Raw genomic sequence first — 27196 nt, forward strand, 5'->3', positions numbered from 1 at the left:
TATTGTAGACTGTCACTGTGGAGAGGCATGCGAAGCTTTCTTCTGGTGCATCTCGATGGATCCCCAACTAGAGCAGGCAATCAATTGATTTGATTGAAATTTTATTGATTTTGATGATAATAAAAATATGGGAGTGTGAAATATTTTTGATCATCATTCAATCCCGAGCAACGTCTGGTTTCCCTGCTAATATATATATATATATATATATATATATATATATATATATATATATATATATATATATAGCCAGTTCCTATCAATAAATCAAGTAATGCTTTGAGCAGTTAATTGCTATTTACATTACCCCCTCTCTGTCTTGAAAAGCAGACTTACAATAAACAAAAAAAAATTTTTTCAATATCTATATTACAACTTGTATATTATTAGGTTCAATAAAAATAAATGCTAGTAAATGTGTATTAATGATTTTTGATCCTTTTATATGGCCTGACACATCATTGTCTTCATGCAATGTTAGAAACGACTTTTCATGTCCACAATATACTTATTTATCCGACATATGTCATCTTTCTTAAACTACATTGATTAATGTTGAAATAAATACAATTGAATTATTTTTTAAAGGATTATTTTTTTTCTGCCGGAAGTAAGGTCATATTTGTTTTATTTGCTCGATGTTGTTATCCCAAACTGTGTCAGAATAAAATGTAAATATACCTTGGCTCTTCTTAATCAAGCATGTAGACAAGAAAAAATAGAAAATTATCAAATTCTTTTCTTAAAATAGGTATTATATCTGTGTGAGATGCCAATATATTTTTACATTTCATCTTAAGGCTATACAAGAGGAGTGAAATCTCACTTCACTCACCAAAAAAACTTCTTAATCTTGAAAGTTATTTTTTCAATTTCTTTACTTATTTTGGCAAATATATTTTATTACGAAATACATAACATGTACACATATACTCAGGCGCATACAATGTATCGCACTGTATTTTGGCTTTGTTAAATAAACTGGTTATTATTCTATAGGGGTGGGAAGTTAGAAAATTCGCAAAGATAAAAGAACTGTTCACACATAATATAACAGTACTGAAAATAAATTACCTTTGTATTATTCCCTTGTTTACACACATATCTTTATGTAATATAGATATGTATGGAAATAAAGGTATGTATCATTACTATAAGGTTAGTTATATTTATATACTTGTATGCACGAAACTTAAACTAATTAATCGATAATTATGAATTTTAGAAAAACATGCAGCTGATAGGCATAAAAATAGGTAATGTGGGCTATATTTAGTTCAATTTAGTTTTGTGCAAAGGGGGCAAAAGCAGAAGTGGGAGTATTCAGATACTTCCGATTTTCGTGAAATTTAAACAATAGATGTAAGACACTAATTAATAAATATTTCACACATTTCAGTATTGTAAAGGGATTTCAGGAGGAAATAGGCAGAGTTTTCTTTTTTTTGAAAATTTGAACATTTCAGATTTGTATGGAATTTAATTCATAATCATAAAACACCAATCAAGCAAAATTCCCTGATTTCAATTTCTTACAACAAAATTGTGATAAGGATTCTAGACATAAGGTTTAGTATTATTATATCTTGATTTAAATCTTAATGAGATGTAAAAGTAGTGCAAAACTGTTTGGAGAATTAAGTATATATATATATTTAACTCGCATTCAATTGTAATACAGATGTGTAAAATAGAAATATAGAAATGCTTTTAGGATTGGATTTCTTATGTTTAGCTACACTGGAGAAAATAGCTAGCTACAAATATATATAATTTTTTCAAAACCAATGAAATGGTATTAAAGCATTATTTTATATTGCTTGATGTTATAAATTACAAAAATCTAGAACAGAGGTTAAAGTTACAACTCTCTCACAGATGCCAACATTATATTTGGTTTATGTCCTAAAGAGGCACTCGCCAAATGTTGCTTATGTTGTTACTTAGTTCTTATTTAAATTGAATAGAAACCTGGTGTAATGTGCAGATCTATGAGTAAGCTGTAAAGTCAATAACCTATCTCCCTACATAAATACGCACACACACATTTTATATATATATATATATATATATATATATATATATATATATATAAAGGGAAATTATATAACTATCAGAAAAATCCAATGTGGATTAATCTATGTTCCAACGATATTAATCGTCTCCTCAGGGGTTTCAAGACTGACTTAAAATTTAAGTCAGTCTTGAACCCCCTGAGGAGACGATTAATATCGTCAAAACGTAAATTGATCTGCAATGTTCTTCTGATGTTCATATAATTTCACTTATAATAGCTCTTCACATGTATTAAGCGTTTTTGAAACTATTGGTTTAATACATTTGAACTTATATATATAATTTGTTTATTTCTGCAAATTTGATCAGTGTAGATATGGGGTTATAAAATGTCTGTCCATAAATGGCAGTTTTATGTCCATGCAATCGTCAAACAATGCTCACATGGGCATGAAGCATGTCTATATGAATGAAATTTATATAAGCTGTATCCTCATATTTACTAGTTACCAACATATAGAAAAAATATTTAAGCTGTCTAGATTATAAAGCTGTGACATTAATAGTTGTTAATGTATTTATAAGCAAAGGTAAATGTTTTATGAATATCATGTGAAAATAACTTAGCAAATCTTAAAGCAATTTTCAACAATTTATTCATAATCCTTTCTCTAAAATCACAATATTAAAAGAAGTTTGAAATTAATAATAACTTATTTTAAATATTCATATATTTGGTAACACTTGTCGAAAGTGCTCTCTTTTGTGGTTGTCTTAAAAATGGAATGGAAACGTAAATTTCGTTCCATTTTAGTTATTTTTTTAAAACTGTGCATGCGGCAACAAAATAAAAAATAATCAATAAAATGAATAAAAAATTTTTTACAAAAATGTATAGCACGATCGCCGATACATGTACAATTTGCAAATATAAGAGTTTTTATACAATAATAAACTTTTGGGATTAAGAAGAGTTGGTCACTGTGGCCTGATTTTCTCAGTGAAAGCTTGTCTGTAAAGAGTTGCTTTTCAGGGGTATTACCCCCAACCTCTCCATGTTAAGAACGGCTTTTGGGATAAACACCCACAACCTCCCCATGTTAAGAACGACTTTCGGAATAAACACCTCCAACCTCTCCATGTTAAGAACAGCTTTCAGAATAAACACCTTTTGCAGATAAATCTTTAGTGAGACAGCCAGATCACATTCACAGAAGATTTAAGTAGGAGGTTTCTAATAGAACATGGTGTATTGCCTAGAACGGTCATATGTCCGAAGTGCTAAACATCGTGTTCTTTTAGGGAGAAAAGTGGAATGTACTGTTGTGCAAACTATGTGTTCATTGTGTTACCAACGGGAGAGGGGGGGTGCTGCTTCGGTATGAATGAGAGGAAGAGGACATTTGAGAAATCTAAACTTCTTTACTGGAAAATTATATTGTTTATCAAGCATTTTTTAAGTAAAATGTGAGACCAGATCAATTTGAGAAAAGAAAAGATTAAAACAGAACGAAATTTAAAGTTCCATTTCATTTTTAAAACTACTACAAAACAGAGTGATTTTGACAAGTTTTACCATATATTTTTGTAATATATAAAATAATGTAAGATTAACAGTAAATGTTTTATTTTGCTGCATCTTTAAACTTAAGCAACCTAAATTTAAAATTAATTTTTCGTTCTTATGCACTCATTTTTATTTGCATACATTTATAAATGTTGAGCTTTTTTTTTAAATTTCCCTTTCAAAGGTCGTTCATGTTGTACTTTAGGAAAATATATTTTGAAAAAAAATATTAAAAAAATTAAATTAATATTTCCAAACTGTTACCATATTAAAGGTATTTGTAAAAAGAATTTTTTAAAAAACATTTTTCAAAAATTGTATGCATTCTATTTTGAATATTTAATCGTTATTCATTTAAATCTGAAGTGTTCATAAAGTATTGTTTCTAAAGTTGAAGATATTTGCATATCTAAATTGTACAATGATTATCTTGTAGTAAAAGTGCTCGTGCTGTCACCAATATCACTTAATGCCCTTGATGTCGTTTTTACGTTTTGTCTTATTAGCTCACTTCTTCAGTAAGTTAAGTCAATATAAGCAGTTATCATCCCAAAATATTGTAGAATATATTAGTACAGGAATAATTTCTTTTGGCTATTATTACTCCTACACTAATAATTTTTTCTTCTTTTATTACCTAACATATCAAGTCATCTTACCAAATGTTCAAAGTTTAATCCAAATAGTTTTTCAGCTCATAAATCAAACTTTATATCTGACAAGACCAATTTTCATTTATTATCGTTGTACCATATGATTGACAATATATAGTTAACTTAGCTACAATTTAGTGAACTTAGCTACAATTTAGTGAACTTGGGTACAATTTAATTTTAAATATTCGGCCCAAACTACTGCTGATATAAAATATTTTTAAATAATCCCCTAAAAATAAACATTGAAAAGGCAATTAACTCACGTTTTAAATTGAAGAATATAACAGTTGTCTAAAAATGTTTCAATAAATAAAAATTATAAACGGAGTTGACTGCATCCCAGGAAATGCCAATAGGTAAAGCTAGTAAATTAGAAAATAATTTTTATCTTCTTTTCCTACTCGTCATTGTATGTTTTATGGCAACATATTTAACAATTTGAAAAAAAAATATTCATAACATTACTGAAACTGCGTGTATTGAAAAGCATTTTAGAAATTATTCAATTAATTTTTTCAAATATTTATTTTGAATATTTTTTTTAAGATATGACATTTCAATCTGTGAGTATTTTAGTGATTAAAATGCTATTTCAATTGAAGCATTAGCAGACCATGCAATGAAACAGAAGTTGGTATATTGATGAATTAGCACGTTCAAGTTTCATTAACAAGAGATACACATAGTAGAATGGGATAATAAGTTTTTGAAAAGTTTGTTCCTTTCTATTTTCATTTGCTTTATCATATCTTTTTTTTTTTTAGATTTCTGTGAAAAAAAGGCATTTTTAAAACTGTTAGATAATTTCTATCTACTCTAACCAGATTTACTTTAAAAGTTAAATTGTTAACCGAATATTTGGTTGTTTCATTATTCAAAAATGTCTTACAAACATTTTCCCAAGTAAACAGTTCCTTGCAATGATTATTTGCTTTCAATAATAGTATTGAAGACAAAAAAATCCCAAACTCTTTGTATTAATCCTGACCAAAGTAATTAAATAACAATTTTGTGGTCATTTCTATGAATCAGCTGATTACCTTTTCTCACAAAAATTGCTTCTATTTTTGTGGCTGAAATAAAAATGATTATATTTTGTAAATATGTATTTTCCTTTATTCAAAATAAAATTCATAGTTAAAATCTGATCACTCCCACCCCTACAAAAAAATCAACAAAATATTTTTTTATTGAAGTGTGCTTTGCATTGATGAGTAGTGGTTAATCTCTGGTGCCACTAAATGGTGACCTTTTTTCTGTCCGTGTTTTTCTTCTTTCAGCAGCCGTTTTGAACTTTGATTTGTTGCAAGTTGAAAACATTTTTGTTCAGTCATACAATAGTGTTACAGTCAAAAAAATAATGCCGTGAAAAAATGTTCATCAGAGATTCATTTATTTGTGACCGTGTAAAATTTAGAAAATTTTTATGATGCCATTACATTCTCAGTTAGAAATTAATTTCTGGCTGAAAGTCAAATATCGTGGATCCTTACCTTGTAACTCCAAACTTAATTCGACCCTGTCATCAACGGAATATAAATTAAATAGATGAGGTGTAATCATTCAAGTAAAAATACATCTTTCCTGCTATATTGTGTCCCCCCTCTTCTCCCCCTACTAAATTGCATAACAAGTGTTTACTCAGCAAAATTATGATTTTTGGTATCCAATGTGTAATAATATTTTTATATTTAAAAAAAATATAAAACAACTTCGCGTGTGTGTTTTCGACTTTTTCAAGCATTATTTTTTTTATTGTTTACATTTATCTAATCAAATTTTTAAAAAATAAAAAAAGCAATATTAAAAAAACATAATTGCAAAATAAAATCCATCAGAATGCATTCAAGTTTCTTTATAATCAAGCCAAACTTTTTAATTTCTTTTTTATAGTTAAAAAAAAAAAGAGGAATGAATTACTTGTGATTCTTTGAAATGAAGTTAGAAACATTCAAACTGTCGATTAGAAAGTTTATTAAGCTGGTTATAAAATTGCTGTATTAGAATATTGAAAGTTTTAGAAGTTTTATAAATAGAGATTAAAACATTACCATAAAATTTGTTACAATTTTATAACAATTTGGTTCAATTAATAATTTAATAATCAAGCAACATCATCATAATTAAACTTAACTTTCAAAATCTTAAATAAAAAAAAATAATAATTTGGTGGTTAAAAAAATTAAAAAGAAAAGAGAAACAAAAATGAAAGTAAAAAGACTCCTGCACAACGCCGGGTATGTACAGATAGTTATAATAATATAATTATATATGTGTTCATTTTAGATTCTTCTTACAAGTTAATTTTAGTTGTGACAAAGAACTTTGTTCGGCTGGAGAAAGAGAAAGGGAGAGAGAGAGAGAGAGAGAGAGAGAGAGAGAGAGAGAGAAAGAGAGTGAGAGAATAGTTCTTACTTTGATTGCTATGATGAGTTTAAAACAACCAACCACAGAAATTCCTTCCCCTTCTTCTTCTCCTCCTCCTTATCCCAACCACCTCCTCTCTCTCTTTCTTTCTCTCTCTGCTCATGTCGGCTCCTCAATACTAAATGTGGTAACTTCACAGCAGCTGTACAGGTATGGTAGCTCAACTGACAACAAATAACTGAATCTCATTGATACAAACATACATGCATGTATCCTTATTATTTTGCTGTGAGTATGATTTTTTTTATTCAGAATAGCGTCTCATTGTTTCTATTTGTTTTTTTTTAATGTTTTCTTTTTTTCCCCAGAAAACTCATCCTTTATTTTGAATCATAATTACAAAGTTATAATCATATGCATTTCATCATGATTGTGTGTGTGTGTGTGTGTGTGTGTGTGTGTGTGTGTGTGTGTGTGTGTGTGTTCTCTTCCAAAAAACGATTTTGTTATTGAAAACAGTTAAACAATGCATGGATGGGTTTGAATTGCAACTTGGGATGAATGAGATAAGGACTAATACTAAAACTTTAAAACTCTTTGATCGAACTGACCACAATTCAAAACTTTTTTTCTTCAAGATTTCTGCATTAGTATTTATTAGGTAGTCACACACACACACACACACACACACACACACGATTAAAATATGATTTTAGTGAATTTTGCAGTATTTCATAGTGCTCAATATATAAGTAGAGCTTCATAATATGTTGATGGAATGCACAAATGAAATCGTATTTTGATTATAAATCTCACCAGGTTATTTAATTCCGGGTTAATTTTGCATATAAAACACTTACATGCATATATTCACACAAAATCATTTACACGATAGATTTTACTATTTTCATTGCTGGTCATCTTGATGAAAAATTATTCAGAAAGAGATGTAGATTTATTCTTTCTTTAAGCTGGGTGGGTAGTTTTATGTGTACGCCCCAGTGGGTGAGTGAGTGAGAGAGAGAGAGAGAGAGAGAGAGAGAGAGTGTGTGTGTGTGAGTAATTAGTTAATTCCTATATTTTATCGAAATATATATATATATATATATATATATATATATATATATATATATATATATATTAATCCTTTTCCACTCCAGCTGAGTCCGTTTATATTTTTGTTTCTATTTCCCACGTCTCATAATCCACCCACTTTAAACGTTTCCTGCCTAAAATTAAAATAAGCATTTTTTTCCTTCTGAGAAAACAGAACATTATGAATTGAATTAATTTTCTAATTTGCATGAAGTGATTAAAAAAATTAATGGAAAAGACATTTTTCTCGAGTTGAAAACTAATTATTTAAAAATGTATACTTTATAAATATGTTTTGCTGTTGAAGATTTAGTTTCTCATTAAACTAAAAAAAAAAATCATAAGTTTAAATAAAAACATTTTTTTTTTCAATTAAGAAAAAGAAAAGATGTATTCAAATTTTTGTTCAACTTGTTCTGATCTAAAATTTCGTATTTTTCTTTTGAAATCGTGTTTATTGACAAACTTTTACTTAAAAGATTGTATTGATAAAATATTTAACCATTGCTTTCTTCATCAAATTAATTCTATCAAAATGCCAATGTCTTGTTTACTTAAATTTTTACAGGAAAAAATTTGTTAACCTTTTATTAGGAAATAAAATTTTGTCAATTATTTTATTTCTAATATCTATTTTTGTGTTTGAAAACATTCTTTAAAAAAAAAATTGAAAAATTGGATGCAATGTTATCTTTTGTAACTTGTCTGTGTCCACGTAGATTTGTTTGTTCATTATAAAAATCCATTTTTAAAAAAGTATCCAATAATTCTGATATAAAACATTACACCAATAAATCTGAATGGCATTGTGATTATTGTAACTAAATGGAAGGAGGGGGGTTCTATAATAGCATCTTCCTATTTTAATCTTGGAGTATTTTCCCATTTTTTAACAATCCAAGATAATTAAGATAAATGAAAGCAGTACAATAATATCCCCCTTCCCTTCTGACATAAAAGATACACCACTACCCTCTTCCTATTTCCTTAACAACAGTTTTCAAACAAAACCTTACTTCCCTCTTATAAGCCCCCATCACCACCACCCCTATCACTGGTTTTATTGCCTTTTACATTTTTATTTTTTAAATTTTATCAATATCTAAAAATTTTGAAACTTGTTCAATGCCTGTTTTTCAAATATTCAATTCTTCTCTATTTCCTTAATGGTAACTTGGAATAAGTATTCCATTAGCAGGATATCCGTCTTTCTCATAAATCTGCACTATAAAATCAGTTCGTTTCTATGAAAGGACAATTATTTCAAAATCTCAAGTTGTATTTCCATTCTTCTACACAGATTTCTGTCGATGTTTTTTTCTCCATTTTCTTTTCTTCTTTTACTTCTTTTAAATGTTCATTTATATCTTCAGCGTTCTTTTCAGATTTTGATCAATTTAATTGGATAACTTCTAAAGTCTATATTTTAAAAAGTTTTTTTTCTTTCTTCTCTTTTGGCTATTTATGATGATGTAGAAACTTGTTTATATTTCAAAATGTATGCAAGCCATTATTGACCAGACTTTTCCGACTAAACCATTGAAAATTTTCTTTCTGAAAATTCTATAAAGTAAAATTAATCTTCTGAAATTTATGTTGAGTTGAAATGTTTTCTAAATTCTATAATGAATTCCCATCGGTTTTGTTCTGATTAGAGGCAAATATTTTGGATGATGTTTCTTAACATTTTTATATACAAATTGATTTGATTGTATTTTCTTTTATTTCACAATATCTCTTTTTGCTTCAATTTAACTGTTTACTTCACTGTAATCATTTTCTGTTTGATTAAGATATTTTTAAAACATTCTATTCCTGAAATATAGCCATTTACAAATCAATCATTAATTTTCTTTTAATAAAATGTTCAGTTTTTTTTTTTTTTATTTATCTCTAGTCTTATGAGATACTTCTTAATATTTGAAAGCATTGATTTCTACTTTTAATATGCATCGAAATATTCATATGGAATTAATATCTATTTTATCAAAAAAAAAGAAAGAAAGAAAGATAAAATAGAAGAGTAAATATTATGTATCACTGTCTAAATGTCTTACTTTTTTATCATTTTTATTTAAATTTTTGTTAATATTTTTTTTTAGGTTATTTTTATGGGATTTTATAACAGTGATTTTTTTTTTTATAACATCAATTGTGTATGCGTGTGTGTTTATGTTAGAGTTATACATAAGAATTGAAAATGTCCAGAATATCTAACTTTTAAGAAAAATGTTAGTTAATTTCTAGTATTTGTAAATCTGCATCGTATCTTCGACTTAGAGGCTGTTCTTTGTTTCGACAATGGTTACAACATGCAGGGATTTAAATGTAATGTAAATAAACATCTTGCTGCACAACTCCCCACTTATGGTATCTCTGTAAATCTGGCCCCTAATTCATAGTAATCCCTTATTTCTCAGTAGCAATATATTTTCTTTCGAGTGAATGGAAGTAAAATAAAAAAAAGAACATGCTCTGTGGGAATGTGGGTGTTTGGAACTTTTTTCTATGTCTTGTATAATTCTATTGTTTTTATACTGAATTTATTTTGACCTTATTTGTAGTTATTTTTCGTGACAGATAATTGATTATCTAACTCATCTGCTGATCACCAATTGTAGCATTATATTTAAAAAAAAAAAATGGTCAAATTCATCAGATGGGATTAAATGACTCCGAGATGAAGAACTTTTTTCTCCACTTTTTCTTTCTTTAGATAATCAGTTATTCAATCATTTTATTATATAGAAAAGAAGAACTTGTCCCAATACGGTGTTCACATCACTTGTTTTTGCTTTTAATCTCTTTCTAATCTGACATGTATTTTCTTTTTCTTTAAGACTTTACTGTCCATCTTAATAAAGATACAACAAATAGATTTCTCTATTGTTTTTCATATTATCTATTTCCTATTTTTGTTACCTGGAAAATCTTTATTCAATGTTCTTTGTTTTTTTATTTGTCTTTCTTGTCAAATCTCTGAAATCTTCTCTTGCCCATCGGAAAGGAGGAAAATGTTTGTATTTGCAAGTCTTGTCTTCATCTTGTTTGATCCTAAATCAATATCTGACTAATCCCTATGGAGTTTTTGCTATGACTCTTCTTCTTACCTTGTCCACTGTTGATCTCTTTCATCTGTCGATGATTGCTCACTATTATCGGTAAAGTATTCTCTCTTTTTCTCCCTTATTGATGAGATCATTGAAATGAGACTGGCAAGCCTGTCAGAATCTTTTGATCCCTCTGGACTTGCTCATATTTCTCACTGACACGGGATCCAAAAGTAACAACTTACCTCCCCTTTATCTAATTTATGCCCCTGAAACAATGGATGGTCGATGGAAGTTGGGACAAAATTCCAATTTTTTTTTCTTCCTAATCTGAAATTTTGCATTTATCAATCTAAAGCTGACTTAATTGATGTTTGTTTACTAAGACATCTTTCCTATATATTTTAATCACACAAACTATATGCTGAAATAGTTGTCAGTTTTGAGATTGAGTTATGCTTGAATAAAATCTTTCATGTTAATTATTCTAAACTGTAGTTTGTCGATAACTCATCAAGTAACCTATTGTTTCCTATTTATTACTTTCACCCTCTCTCACTGTATGTTGTTTGACCCTTTGCTCTTAGATCAGACATCCCTTCTCTATTTATCTTTATGTTTATTAACAGTCGAAAATAATAAATATAAAAAATAATAAAAAGATTGTCCATTATAAAAAAGGGGAATATAGACACAAGTAGTAATCTTATTGAACCCATAGCTGGATATAGAAGGGATATATAGAAAACAGAAAAACACTAATTTTAGATTTTTATGTTTTTACATTTTTTATATTCAATCGGTTTTCCAAACTCACTTCTCCTGATTCAAACAATTGAAGAGAAGCTCGATGAGTTACCCTCTTGGACACAACTCTTTTTTAGTGTGTGTGTGTATGTGTGTGTGCGTGCATAAGTTTCAAAATTATATATAAAGGATCCTCAAGATTTTTTTACTTCTTATTTTAATGAGATTTAAACTAGTTATATTACAAAAGATTATGTCTGAAAATTTAAACAAATTTCAGTCCATCCAAATGGTGACTTTAACATCACAGAACTAACATTGATCAAAAATTTAGTTGAGTTTCTTCTATTTTCTTTTAATTTTTGTCATAGCAGTATTAAGAAAATTGCATTGAAGTATGTAGGGTTCTGAACCTTTACTCTGATTAAAAGGTTCATGAATGTCCCAGTATTATGAACTCGTCCTGGGACAGATATGCCAGTCATATTTTATATAATATATTTGACATATCTAAAGTATACACTATATTTTAAATTTTGGAATGGATCAACTTTTCAGCTTGAACAGACCACTCATACACATTTTGATTACAATAAATATTGAATTGACCTAGGTTCATACATAATTTACATGATACAGTTTTATTTTTGAATTGTAATTTCTTGCAAACATCCTTTGCTTAGAATTAAATTTGAAAAGCTTTCATAAATTTAATAAAAATGCATTTTTTGATCATTGTCATAATTATTTGATCTTAAGTTATTAGATGAACATTTAGAAATAAAATAAGCTGAAAGTTTGCAATTGTCAGTATTAAAAAAAATAATTTTATTAGATTCAATCATTTTTGAGTTATTTAATGACAAAATAATATTTAGTTTGATTGATTCATTGTTATTTTATTCAGAGCTGGTGATTATAGGAATAGAATGCTGTAAAAGTATAAGCTATGTAATCTCACAAATACCAGTAGCATCATTTTATCTATTATTTTATCTAGCTCATGAAAGTAATTCTTTAACATATTCTTTAGTTTAGAAATATTTTTATTTCAATTATAAGATAATCATTTTTTAATTCTTTAGTTATCATTCATAAGAAAAAAAAATAAACAAAAAACTTAAATGTGTTCATATTTTTCAAAATCCTTGAATATTTTTGCTTAAATTCCATTATTTCCATTCTGTTTCATCCTCAGCTTTTCAGATTTCAAAACATTCTCATTTTTTTTCTTTCAGAATAAATTTTATGTAGACTTTGAAATAAATGAAAGAAACAACCAATTATTCTTTTTATAATCAATTTTAAATTAAATTCTTCCAAATTTAAATCTTCTTCCTCCAGCTTATCTGTGTTTCTAGTTATTTTTTTTTTTTAAATAATGTTGAAATTATGCACAAAACTGTTAATTTAAGTTCAATAAGACTTTTAATAAAAGTTGTAAGAATATCAATTTTGGATTCTATTTTAAATTCAATTTTGGTTTAGAGATTAGAAACGATGTTCATAAAAAAATACAGTTACAAATATGTGATCTTTTAGATTTTGCTAATTCAGTGATTGTTTAAAAAAATGTTTTTATTTTGTACTTGATGTGCCTATTTAGTGTTGCCCGGGAGCCATTTTACTTTCACTTTTTTTGTTTGTTTTTTGTTTTATTGTAAATGTACTTTTTTTTACCCAAATTAAAAAAGAGGAAGATTTTGACAGTTAAAATTTCATTATTTAATTCTTATGGCATATTTGGGTCAGTAAATTATTAATTGAATAACATTATTATAAAACAAAAACTAATTGTTGTTAAGGTAATGTTGTTTTAATCTCTTTAAAATTAAAACTTTTTAATCTTTTAATACATGAAATTTGCCAAGAATTTTAAAGCTAAAAATTGCTTTTTATTTGACAGTTTAAATGCTTCCAAATTTCTTTCAAATTGAAAAAAATTGAACTATTTATTCTTTTGTGTTCCAACTATTAAAAGATTAAAGCGGCTAACTTGTCTATTTAGAAACCCAAATGTGTGGATTTAATTTTGTAATTATTTTTGGAATAGGTTATTAAAATTTCATTTTAGTTTACACTATTGCAGTTTTAAAATTTTACTAAATATTCGATTAATTGTAAATAAAAATAATTCAAGGTCACATTAATATGAGGAGTATACACAAGTGATCACAAAGTTTTATTTATATTGAGAATAAACTTCGTGTTTAGAATGAAACACTTTTTACGGTAAATACTAATTATCTTTATACATTCTAACATTGAAAAAGCAGTAAGAATTAAACTTGCTCATCTTGTGGAAGTTTTTTTCCAGTCTGATTAATAGCAGTAGAGTTTCTGATGCAAATCGAAGTTTGGATTTATCTAAATTGTTTAAATAATCTTTTTGTTCAACCTAAATGTACTTTTATGTAAGTATGGTTTAGGGTTGTCTTCAATGAAAGCCTCCTATTTTAGCCGGCATTTCCTTCATGGAGTACTAGATCACTTTGTGTGTCTTCATATGTGGCTGTTCTACAGCAGCTTCTGTCCATTTTCATGCAGTATCTAAATATCAAAACTACTAATAGCTTACAATTTCATCTGTAATTCATACGAATGTGTTGGTGGAAGTTGGAAAATTACTTTTGGTACTTCTTCCTATCCATCCCCCTTGAAAATACTGCTGTGACTAATTAAAAGTAACCCAAAGAAATAAAAATGCTTAGACATGTTATCCAGTTTGTTTGTTTTTTTTTGTCTTTCTACCATGTGAACAAATCAGAATTTTTAATTCCTCTTTTTCTTTCATGTATTATATTTATGTGTGATAAGCTATGGTATAATTTGTATTTCTGTAATGTAGAATTACTTGATGAAAAAACAAACAACGTTATCATTTTACTGTTATAAATATATTGATAATAAAACATTTTACTGTTATAAATATATTGATAATAAAAAATAAAATTATTTATTGAATTTTTATATTTTTAAATTTATGTATTTGATATTTTTCTTTGAACATGGAAAACAAAAAAACAAAAAAACTTGCGTTTTATTATTTTATTCCTAAAAATAATTTAATAAAAAAAATAAAAATAAAAAAAAACTCTTATCGGTTTTCTAAGCTTTGTTTTAGAAAAATATTTTTATTAAAAGTTTTAAGAATATTAATTCTGGATCATCACAGTTCTAGTTTTAGGTTACGTATGTATGTGCTAAAAAATGAATACGTTATTGATTCTTTGATGGTTAAAACATAAATTTTAAATTCTTATTTTATATGGAATTTAACCTGAAATAGTTTTAGTTGGTTTCATTCAACATCACTAATTAAATAATTTTCAAAGGATTTTGACTTTAAAATATGTTTTATGTATATAATTAATAAATGTAATTCCATTACAATCACAGAAATCGCTTGCATTTTTTAAACATTTCTCATTAAAAATATTAGAAATAAGTTGAAAATTCACTTATTTTAAAATGTTGAAAACAATATAAATGTAATATTCAGTTTATTGTGTTTTGAATTTTTAATTTATTGAAAGTTTATAATTTTGTAATAAACCGTCCTCATCAAGTAATCAAATTTAGTTCATTTTCAATCCTTTCATAATATTCTTTATCATTCAACTGACAATCCATCCCTTTCATCAACTCCTATCATTGGGTAGCTTTTAGACTTGATTAGTGGTTACTTAGTAAAAAAAAGAAGACAAATTATTAATTTGAAATGTATGAACATTATTTAATTATTGAAAGTTTTAAAAATGAAATATTTGGATAGTCAACGAGACGACTAGTAAAACTATTAATTACTTGATAGAAATACAGTTCAATGACCTTATTAACAGTTTTTGTCCATGAATGAGTCAAATAATAAAATGTGAAGTCTTATTTGAAGAGTGAAATTTAAACAGATTACGAAAATGACGGTTTTAGAAATCCTAAAATTCTCATGTAAAAAAATTCTTATTCAGATAATACAAAAAAAAATCTCATCTCACTTGGAAAATAATTTTTTTTTTTTTTGTTTTTTTTAAATAATAATAGTTAACTTAATCTTTATATAAAGCTATTCTGTATCTAAGAAATAAATTTATTTTTTTTATATTGAGTTTGGATATGTGTGCATAATTTTCCCTACTTCTTCAACATAATTTTACTGATTAAAATAAGATACCCAAGAACACATAAGAATTGAACATTTAAAAGTTTGTAAAAATTAATTCTTTCTCCTTTTGTAGACCTGTCTTTATCTTATCTTTCAACCTCCAAATTTCCTTTCATATTAATTTGCTTTATTGAAAACCAATTTCAAGTCGGATCTTTTTATACACCTTTTCATTATTGTAATACATCAAACTAATATTTTATGAGCCATTGTAATATTTATAATCTTTCCTATGCCCCCCACACGCATTTGAATGAAAGATAAAGAATAAAAACTATATATAACTTTATTATATCATCAAAACAATAAGGAAAAGTTAAGGGATAAAATTAAGAAAGAAAAAACTTTTTAGGCCATGGTGTTTCGAAGCTAAATGCTATTCATCAGAAGAGAAGGACCAGAATTATACAAAATGCAAATATACAAAAAAAAAACCCAAAAAACTGACCTAATATGATTTTGATATGAAACGAGAATGAAGGAATTGAATAATGTGGTAAATAGTAATTAACAATAGGTACAACATATAAGGGTCAATCGGAAGGACAGTATATATGTAGGTAATAGTAATCACGTTTTCTTCACTTTCAGAACGTTTTATTTTTATCTGTTTATATGTGTATTTCTGTATCCCCTATTTACGGTTTCTATCTCCCTCCCTTCTTTTTCCACCTTTTTTCTAGCTTCTGTATTTTTTCTTCTTTTATTATTATTGGCTTTTCTTTAATTACCCTCATTATTTCATAGTGGTCTCTCTCTTTCTCTCTCTCTCTCTCTCTCTCTCTCTCTCTCTCTCTATATATATATATATATATATATATATATATATACATATATATATATATATATATATATATACATATATATATATATATATATATATACATATATATATATATATATATATACATATATATATATATATATATATATACATATATATATATATATATATATATATATATTACTCCTACCTACATATATACCACTCTTTCCATTTACCCTTACATATTGTTTTTATCAAATAACTCTTTAATATTGTTTTCTTTGTAGAATCGATTTCTTACTGTTACAAAATCAGTACATTCAATTAATATGTGTTTGATTGTGAGTGGTGTTTGGCAAGGTATACAAATGGGTTGGTTATTTGATAAAAACAATCCCCACACCATACTCTCATATCTTAAAAAAATTGGCCTTTATAAAAAAATTTAAAAAGAACCCTTTATACAACGGTCCTGGATATAACCTAAAACTATATCCGATGGTGAGGCCCCAGCTTGCGGGCCTTGGGGAGTGTGGAGCCACGCTTTAATTGCCGTTGCTCCCATGTCCACTCTGACCCGGAGTGGTAGTACCTGTTAGGGTCCCAACTATGGCTTAAATAGAATCCAACTTAAAAAACAAATATACTTCATTAAAAAATCGTTCCTCAAAATCACTAGATTCGGCATTGAATAACCTGAAAAAGGTTGATATGCCGTAAAACAAAAATAACCAACCAACCTTACATATTGTACCTATTTTTAATTCCTACTTACATATCCTATTCCTTCATTCTAATTTCATATCTAAATGTCATTGTCAATTTTTTTCTATATTTGCATTTTGTATAATTCTGGCCCTTCTCCTCTTCTTCGAAATGTCATGAGTTTTTTTTTAATTTTCCCCCTTAACTTTTCCTTATTGTTCTGATTATATAATAAATTTATATATAAATTTTATTCCTCATATTTCATTTAATATTATTGTTTGCTCCTCTTAATAGTGTTGAGCTTTTATTATCTTGATAGGTTTTGCTTTGTTAAAGATTTATTCTTTGATAACATATATATATATATATATATATATATATATATATATATATATATATATATATATATATATATTTATTAAAGAGTAAATCTTTATGTGAGAAAGAAAGAGAGAACAATAACTGGAAAATCTTATATGAAATCAACTTTGTTCATTATTTTATTATTGAAATCCTTTGAGATGAGTAATTTGCATATTTATTTATTCATGTGCGGACTATTATCCTCTGGCCAGAGGAATAGTTGGCCGAAACATCGGAAACAACTATGAAGATTGAGGATTAACAATCTACAAATAAATAAACTTTGTTCAGATCAAATGTTTTTATATAATTTATAGCTTCTTCACATCTATAAAAGTCAAGGGAGAAAACATATTTTGATTTTTAAATTTACTTGTTAATCCGAAAGTCTAATGAGAAATAAATTTAAGAATCCAAATAAAATAACACATTAAAGAGTTGAAAATATACACTGCTAAAATTAATGTTAATGGTGTCAATAATATGAGTATAGCTTTTAGATATTTTTTATATTTTCAGTGATGAAGGCCATATGTAAAAATTTTGTTTAAATAAGTAATCGTGTTCTTAAATGTCAAAAACTATATTCAATCATTTATAAATTAAAAGGAATACATGTGGACTTATATAATCTAACATATAAAGAAAATACAATCTGATTCTTGACTTCAGACCTAAATAACATTTCATCTGACAAATATTTGATTCTTACTAGCGAGTTCTTTCTTTTTTTTTTCTTGCAGCATAGTTTTTTACACTGAAAATATGAGTTGCTTAGTTTCTTTCAGAAGATACTTATTTGAACTTGGATATTTTTTTATACTGGTGGGATTTCCATTTATAATCTAAACAGCATCAGCTGCTTACACAATTGATCAAAAGAAATTTCATAATTATATCATATTCTGTTGCTATATATATATATATATATATATATATAGAAGCAACAAAATAATTTATAATTATTGATAGTTATTTTTCAAACAAGCAAAAGAATTACCACTCATAGCTAAGATTTTAGGGGATCAGACTGAACATAAAGGTTGAGCTACAGAATTAACATCTATATATAAGGTTTTTGATATCTGTTTTTGAAATAAATCTGAATTTGTTTTCATTTTTTTCCTTAACAACCAAAACTTTACATTAACCAGAGAGTATACATAAAATCGAGTAGTTACATAAAATCGTTTACACACAGAGAGTACTTACATAAAATCGATTACATTATTAATTTAATAATATAATGATATCGTTATAATTTAATTTAATTGACATTAATCTTTAAAAAGATGTATAAAAATATTTTGGCTGAAGAAATTTGTTGTTTAACAAATTTTTTCAGCCGGGCAAAGCCGGGCATGGACAGTTAGTATCTACCTGGCTACTGATAAATCACTTTTTTTTGTGAAACTAAAAGTAGAGTAACTCTATTAAAGTCCTACCCGAAAAATACATAGTAATAATAATTACAAAATATGACAGCACAATACAAAATTATTTATAAGATGATTTTAATAACTTTTACCAGAAGTTTGTATCAAAAATAGTGTTTGTGCTTCTTAATTATTTTAGCATAATTTTCATATTTATTTGTAGTTTTATTTAAAGTAATCTGAAATAAAAGTTTCTACCTTTTCATATTTTTACGATTGCACTTTTATTTACATTAGTTTAAGATTATATTTTTTATAATAGGTATAAATCTTGATTTTGAGAAATTGACAGAAATTCTTTTACAAAAATGAATATTTTTATGAAAAGATGAAACATTTAAATGCATTGTTTTTTTTTGTTTTTTTTTTGCTATCAATTTAATCTGAATACATGTAGAAAATAAAAGCAAAATGTATGAAAATTTATAAACATTTCTATTTAAAAATAATTTAATTACGAAATTAGATCCACCAGAATGCATTTCAAATCATGTACTTCAATCTTTTGTTAAGAGTTGAAAAAAAATTTGAAGCCTTTAAACTAGCTTTAAAATTATTTAAAACATTGAAAGTTTTGGAAAATATTTGCATCCAATAATTTTATAAATACAGATGAAAACAAAATTATCTGCAGTTTTATTGTAAGTTTGGTTGAGTTCATTATTTAATAACCAAAAAAAATCATAATTAAATCTAACTTTCAAATTCCCTTCCACACACACACACACACACACACACACACACACACACACACACATACTTTTTAATTAACTAAATTTGATTAAAAAAAATATTGCATACTTTAAAATAAACTTCAAAAAGATTAAATGAAAATAAAGGATCCCGAACAACACCGTGTAAATACAGTTATTCGATAATTACATGACTTATTTCCGAGTTAGAATAAACATTTCATGTTTAACTGAAGAAGAAAAGACTTTCATTTATATATGAAGATATTAGCTGTAAATGATAAATCTATTACTAATGGAGATTTGGTATCTGACTTCAAAACTATATTATTCTATTAATGTATTATTATACTATCTTTCAATACTCGACTCAGGAGATAGGGGTGTTGTAGTATGTGTTCTGCTGTCATGATACCATTCTCTCAGACATTAGTTCTTCCTTTAGGGAGATAATGTAGTATCTGTTCTGTGTTTATAAGACAATCCTCCCAGACATTACCTCCTCCTTTGGGAGAATAGTGTATTATAATTTCTTTGATCATGATACTATCATCTCAAGCTAGCAAAAATATCCTTCCTCCGATTTCACATTTTTGTTAATATTTGTCGAAGATTAATTAAAGGTTTTCCTTGTTAATCCTTACCAAATCTTATGATGTTCTTCATTAGTTCCAGTAAATTTTAGTTTTCAGTTGAGCTGCTTTTTCAATACTTTTTTTTTTCAAACTAACCTTCTACAATAAACTTATCTATGTTTACAAATGTTTATTCATTAATAAGTGTTAATCATGATGTTTTGTAAAAGTCACTATCATCTCAAATGATTCATCATAAGAAGTTTCATCTGTGTCTTGAAATGCTGTCATTTAAATTGTTATTATCACACTTGCTGAAGAGCTGTTTTTTTTTTGCCTTAACCATTTCAAATTGGTCAAAAATTAAATTTGCATGCACCGGATTAGTTTCTTTATTGCGACTTGCTGCAAAACGAATGTCCCAGTTGGCAGTATTTATTGAATTACCTCATCTTAGTTCGATATTTGTGTGTTTCATGCAACATTATCAGTTTTTGTTTCATTAAAGAAATTGCTTTAATATTAAATAAAGAAACATATCAAGTTTATTTAAACTCCACAAAACTGATCAAAAGAAAAATGGAATTTCTGGTAATGTGTCATCACAAAGGCAGAGATAAGTATGTTGGTTAATTAGCAATAAAACAAAAACATTTTTAATAACTAGAACTTATCTTAGCAGCACATTTAAAACAAAGGTACAAAAAAACTTATCTTATGTCAGTATGCCTCTTTCTGTATGTATATGATCGGCAACTTAAAATGCAGTATGTTTGTGTGAGAGAGAGAGATACTATATTACGTGTAATCTCCTATTTTACCTACTGTTTTTTGTCTGCCCCAGATAAGGTATGTTACCACTGAAACATAAGGGGCTACTGTGATAGGGGTCAGATTTATGTTAGCAATCTGGGTCGGGAGTTGGGCAGCAGGATGTTTGTTCATATTACATTTAAGTTTGTGTTTGTAAGTACGGTGCAGGGAGAACATTTTCCAGCATTTAGTGATCTCTACAGTAAAGGAGATATTATTTTGCCGCTAAGGGTATTTATATTGAGGGAGTAGAAGTGTAGAAAGTTCATCAGCGTCCATCCTGTAGAATACTCCATGCATGAGCGAATGGTGGCTTTATAGAGATGTAGAATACTGTTTATTCCACTGCATGATAAATGAGAATGTCAGGCTGAGAAGTTTAAATATTGAACTTTCAGGAAGTGTTCTCTACCGATTCCAAAATATTAAGAAAAGTTGGTTGGATTCTTGACATCAGACCTAAATAGCATTGCATCTGCTACATCGATATTTGATTCTGTCTGGACAGTCAACAATAGAATTTTACAATCAGTGTTATTCACTTAATGAAAAAAAGTATATCCGATCCAATGTATGCTTTAGTAACAGAAAGTTCGTGATAATACTGCTATTATTTCAGTTAAATATGTCTATTAGCCAATGACATTGCTGTTTTTGTTACAGATAAGGACAAACTTGCTACAGAGAGAAAGAGAGATATCCTATCTGGATAAAGTTGGAGTATAGCAAGTATATATATATATATATATATATATATATACTAGACTACGCGTGACCCGTTGGGTCAGTATATCATATTAGCTATGGAATTAATGTATGAGCGTGACACTTGTGACGTAAAGAAAATAGTTTTTTGTGACATAACGGAAACATTTCTATAAAAGTATATCAAAATGCAAAAAGAATATAGATAGATTTCTATGAGTCGTTCTGTTTATAATTGTTTATTTTTGAAAAAAAAATGAAAGCCATTGAATTATAAGTGGTTTGCCATACTTATAGGTAAATGTGCACTGAACAGATACCATAATACTTAAAGTTAAATTCAAATTTTGATATATCTTTTTTAAATGAAATTGTTAGTTGAAAGTGCAGAATAGTTAAAAACACTCTCCCCATGTTACAAATGGCTTTTTAAATAGAAAATGAAAATAAAATGTAACTTTTTTAAAATTTATTTTAAACAAATATTTATGACCCATTGGGTCAAATATTTAATTTATATGTTAATAATAAGGTCAATAAAACTAATTAAGACAATGCAGAAATGAACGATATAAAAAAAAAGCAGAAATTGTTAGCAATTGTTTGTTTGGATAATTTAAACGTGGAAAAAAAATTGGGACGCTGAAAACGTACACAGTAAAACAATACGTTTTATTGTCGATGTGAATATTTACGTTGTTATGGGTTTGTTTGTGTATGCATGCCCAACCGGAAGTCGTAAACCGGATGTTGGGTTACAACACCCGTTATAAGGTTATTTGAGTTTTGTATGTGTGTGTGTGTGTAATATATGATTTATATTAAAGGCTTCCTGACAGTTTTGCCTTACATATCCCCTGCTAGGGTGCCTGTGTAGGAAGTCTGTCTACAGTTGATCAAAAGTTGTACAATCTCCGACTACACCTCTCCTAAATCAACATTGCTTAAATCCAGTAGCAAGAAATCCACAACCACTAAAAACAAGATCCAGATAAGCAGAGAAAGATTGATATTATTTTGGAGCTTTTCTTTTAAATTAGATGCTTGAGAGTCTAGCCTTACTATTTAATCCATAGTTGAATGGAGGATATATGGATTCATACCTTTTTCAAGATTATTAGTAAATGTGACGCAGAAGACCTGATAGAAATCTAATCTGACATTCCAGGGTTACAGGCTGCATCTGTAATCACTAAATACGATATATGTGAGGTTTGATGTACATATGGTAGCTGCCATGTATGAGATATGTAATATATGTATGATACAAAGTCTGGCGTTTGGTGGAAAGATCAAAATGTAGATGACTACTAATATAGATTTATCAAAAACTCAGTTTTACTCTGATTGCAGTCAGATACTTCCGGGTAATGCTGGGTCGGGTCAACTAGTATATTTATGAACTCAAATACCTAAATTGATATGCTATCACTTACAAGTCATATATAGTTATAAAATTTGCTGATTATATAATATACTCAGTCTTCATTGACAAGATATCTTACTAATTTTTGTAATCATGACTCCTATTCTTCAGCTCTGTATTCTGGAGGTAATAAGCGTGACTTTAAGTGTTCATGTAATCGCCTTTTTGTTGACATGATTGTAGAAATATTTACTGGCGTTTTGTGTAAGTAAATTAGCATGAATTTAAAAAGCTGTGTTTTTGTTGTTCTCAACACTGAAACGGCTTCTCAATCCTCTTTATCTATGAACATATCAAATTATCTCGACAGGATCTTTTAAGGTTCCAAGGCAGGTCAACACGTGGCAATCATGTGTGAGTTGAAATAGTTTTCAAATTCATCATTTCTTTTTGTTTATATTAGTAGTCATATTTTACATTACATTTCAGGTTCAATTTTACAATAGGTACGCGGTCGAAAATACTTTGGGATCAAGAACCGAAGAATATCGATCATATTCGAAATTTGTTCATGAATTTTAAAATTACTTTCTCGCTAGTAGTTTAAAGGCTTCAAAATAACGGTCGAACACAGAAAGCTACCCAATAAACACCATTTCGTATTCTGCTTGTTATATAGATAAAAATGCCTGACGGCTATTTCTTCGTCTCAAAGTCTAAAGTGATTTTGAAGCCTTTAAATTGCCAATTCGAAAGTAATATCTGACTAGAATTAAAGTTTACAAACCAAAAGCTATTTATTTTCTCCTCAACCAAAGAAAACCAGTATTTTTCAATTGTGTCTCTAATATAAAATTAAACCAGATTTTATAAACAATAAATTCAATAAAATTAAGAAATGGACAAAATTTGATTTAGAATTAAAAAAAAAAAATGAGAGAAAAAAGATGTACGGTTTACATGTTTACCTCTAATCTCTTGTATAATCTAAAATCATTTTAATTTCATTAAAATAATAATTAAAAATATTTCTTTTAATAAGTAGCAATACTACACATTGAGTGGTGATTAAGTTTAAGGCTCCCCAAATTTGTACTGTTCCAGTGACTTACTGATCAAAAGCTTTGATTAATAATTAGCTCTGCATGGCAGTTTTCTGGGGGTCAAAGGTTAACTTCTTATTACAGATGATAATAACTAAGAATAACATGAATTAACACTTGTAGTACTTGATCATGGTTGACAGAATGAGAACAATGTATCCTCGTAGATTAAATAAGTGGTTCAGTTCGAAATTCCATTCAGGTTTCGGTTCGACATGAATGGGCTCCTAAGTTCGAATAGATGTACCCAAAGAAGTTACGTTGCGAGTATGATGACCAATATGAGAATAGTAGTTTGAATAATTCAAATTTTCAATAACCCTCATTTAAAAAAAAAAAAAAATGCGACATATTTAGATTTGCTGATTTTCCATTCATTAAAAATAGCATAACGCAGAAACAAATGTGTGAACGGCAAGAGAAATAATTCCCTTGTTTTTATCTACTTTAATCGACTTAATATGATTGACTTTATTTTTGTTGTTCTTTTTTGTTCAAGATAACGCGTAAACAATTTGAATGCTACTTAGCAACAAGAGTCAACGTTTTTAAACGACTAAATTCGCCTCATTGTTAGAGTTAATAGCTTATTAAATAACAGGTTGCAAATTCAAACAAAAGGCATTATCACCGTGTTTTAACTCTAAAAAACTGTGTACAATGGCTAATTAGTGTAACAAGTTTTTCTCTCTCCCGTGAAAGCTCCTTCTACTATTGTTGTGTTTTTTGACAATAAGCGAACATTTGTATTGGAGATCCATTTAATCTTGTGTTCTACTTAATTCACCAAAAAGTCAGCAGCTGGCCTGCTCATCTTCTCCCTCTCTCTCCATCTTACAATCGTTGATTTGGATTCGAGGGTAGAAATTCTCGTCTCAATTTACTTTTAAGGAACATTAATAAAATTCAAGATTTGAAATTTATGGATCATCTATCCTTTAGAAAAAAAAAGTGGGTGGAATTCGTAGTTTTCCCTGTGTGTGGATGAAAATCGGTGATTACACAAGATACACATTATCGTATTCATTATGACTTCAACATCGTGCGAGAGTGGAGGATTCTTTTTGTTTCTTTTTTTTTCTTTTTATTGATAGTTGGTTTCAAAAACAACACTGAAATTATGTCAAAGGCCACTCTGTCAGATTTTTTTATTTTTTTTTTTGACATTGAACTAGTTTCCAACAAGACAGAAATTGGAAGGGGATAAATCGATCAGTGCGGAAAAGAGAGATGAGAGTTCATTGGAGGAAGAGGTGTAGAACGAAGTTTTAAAAGAAAGAAATACATTTTTAATTCTTTTCTTTTATTATATGTAATCTCTCCGCTATCAACGTCGGGTACGTCTATTAATTTCACATGATAACATTCAAACGTCTTAGGGAAGTCTGATTAATTTAAAGTTACATTTGATTAAAAAATTGAGTTCATATACGCTTGCAGTTTAACGAAATCTTATAGTGCTTTTGTTCAGGTAATGTTTTAATCTTTATAAAATTATTGGATGTAAATAGTTTCAAAAGCTTTAAATCTTCTAATACACGAGGATTTATTAAAAATGACTTTTTATTTTTAACAGCACAAATATTTCCAAATTCTTTTCAAATTTCGAAGGTCACAAAGTAATTTGCTCAATCCTCCCACTAATTATGAACAAAAGATTAAAATGACTGATTTGTTTACGGCTAAACCGAAATGCATTTTGATGGATTTAATTTTTGAAATTATTTTTTTCGATAGGATTTTTAAAATGGTGATTTTTACCTTTTAAAAATTAAAAAAAATATAACTTTTACTACATTTTCTTAGGTGAGGGGTGGTAATCAATTTTTAAATTAACGACCAATTTAATATTTATGGTATTTCTTGTTTATTAAATTATTAGGTAAAAGTACAGAATAGTTAACAAAGACCCTTTCTGTCCATGTTAAGAATGGGTTCTAAATAATAACGTTATTATTTCAACACGATCCGGAAACTGCGGAAATACCAAAAACAATTAAGGGGTTGTAGAAAAAATATGTATCTTAAAACATTAATTTTTGATTTACTCTTTCTTTTGTTGTAGGAAAAAAAAAACTCCACTCACACACGAACCCATCTTCCAAAAAAGAAAGAAAATAAAAATATAAGTTTAATTAATTGAAATAAACATTTTGTTCACTGTCTACATATTACCATAAAATGACGAAGAAGTTCATTTTATATTAAATTTATATAGGAACGTGATCTCCCACTCAAAAAGCTAAATATTTTTTTTTTAATTTTGTGGACATTTTTTTGTAGTTAAATAATTCTTTTTTTTATTTCATCCATGCAACGTCGGGACACAAGTCATGCTAATATTATTATATTTTTTTTACACACTTTCACCCCTAACAAGGCATATCGCCAATTGGACGTTTTTTGTTTGTTTGTTTGTTTTTTTGTTTTACAAGGAGGTCCGTCCCCACTTATCAAGGCCCGGAGCCCACTCGAAGATAAGGGTTATTGAGTGTACAGTAGGCAATGAGATAATATTGTAGTAATCGTTAGTAATAGAAATTTGGTAAATTGGATTACTTAAAGGGGCAGTTCATTAAGAATTTGTTTATGTTAGACTTGAAGACAAGCCAATTGTGGTCAGCTGAGAAACAGGCAAATGGAAGAGAGTTCCATAAGTGGCTACTATTTGAAACAATGCATAGGAAAGATTAACAAGATGTTAGTTTACATTACATTTAAACTTCTGCATGTCAGTACAGTCAAGGAAACAAGTAGCAGGAAGGGAATTCCAAAGTCTAGCTGTTCGAGGGAAGAAAGCTTTCTGGCATTTAGGGATCTCAACAGTAAAGGGGTTAGATTTTGTTGCTAAATGAATGTCGGAAATATATATGTTGAGGAGGCACAAGTGCAACGAGTTCATCAGAACACATTCCATTAAAATATTTGTAAAACAGGCACAGAGATGCAACATTGTGGCAGTGGGACAGAGGTAGGAGCTTAGTTGACAAAGTGGGGCCTATTAGATTG

General features: G+C 27.9%; 1 protein-coding gene across 2 annotated transcripts in view; it reads left to right on the forward strand.

Annotated features, from left to right (window-relative positions):
* Positions 1 to 27196, forward strand: part of LOC145279691 (homeobox protein dve-1-like) — a 351973-nt gene that overhangs the window by 33946 nt on the left and 290831 nt on the right. The window contains exon 1 of one of the 2 annotated variants that reach the window (XM_080130971.1): positions 6744 to 6894. The exons of the other annotated variant lie outside the window; for it this stretch is intronic. Within the exon in view, the coding sequence (XP_079987097.1) occupies positions 6874 to 6894 (21 nt within the window). The 5' untranslated portion in view covers positions 6744 to 6873. Of the gene's footprint in view, positions 1 to 6743; positions 6895 to 27196 lie in introns of those variants that run through there. 2 annotated transcript variants of the gene reach the window in all.

Source organism: Euprymna scolopes, chromosome 7 (assembly GCF_053919585.1).
Source record: "Euprymna scolopes isolate OS-2025 chromosome 7, ASM5391958v1, whole genome shotgun sequence".
Taxonomy (NCBI): domain Eukaryota; kingdom Metazoa; phylum Mollusca; class Cephalopoda; order Sepiida; family Sepiolidae; genus Euprymna; species Euprymna scolopes.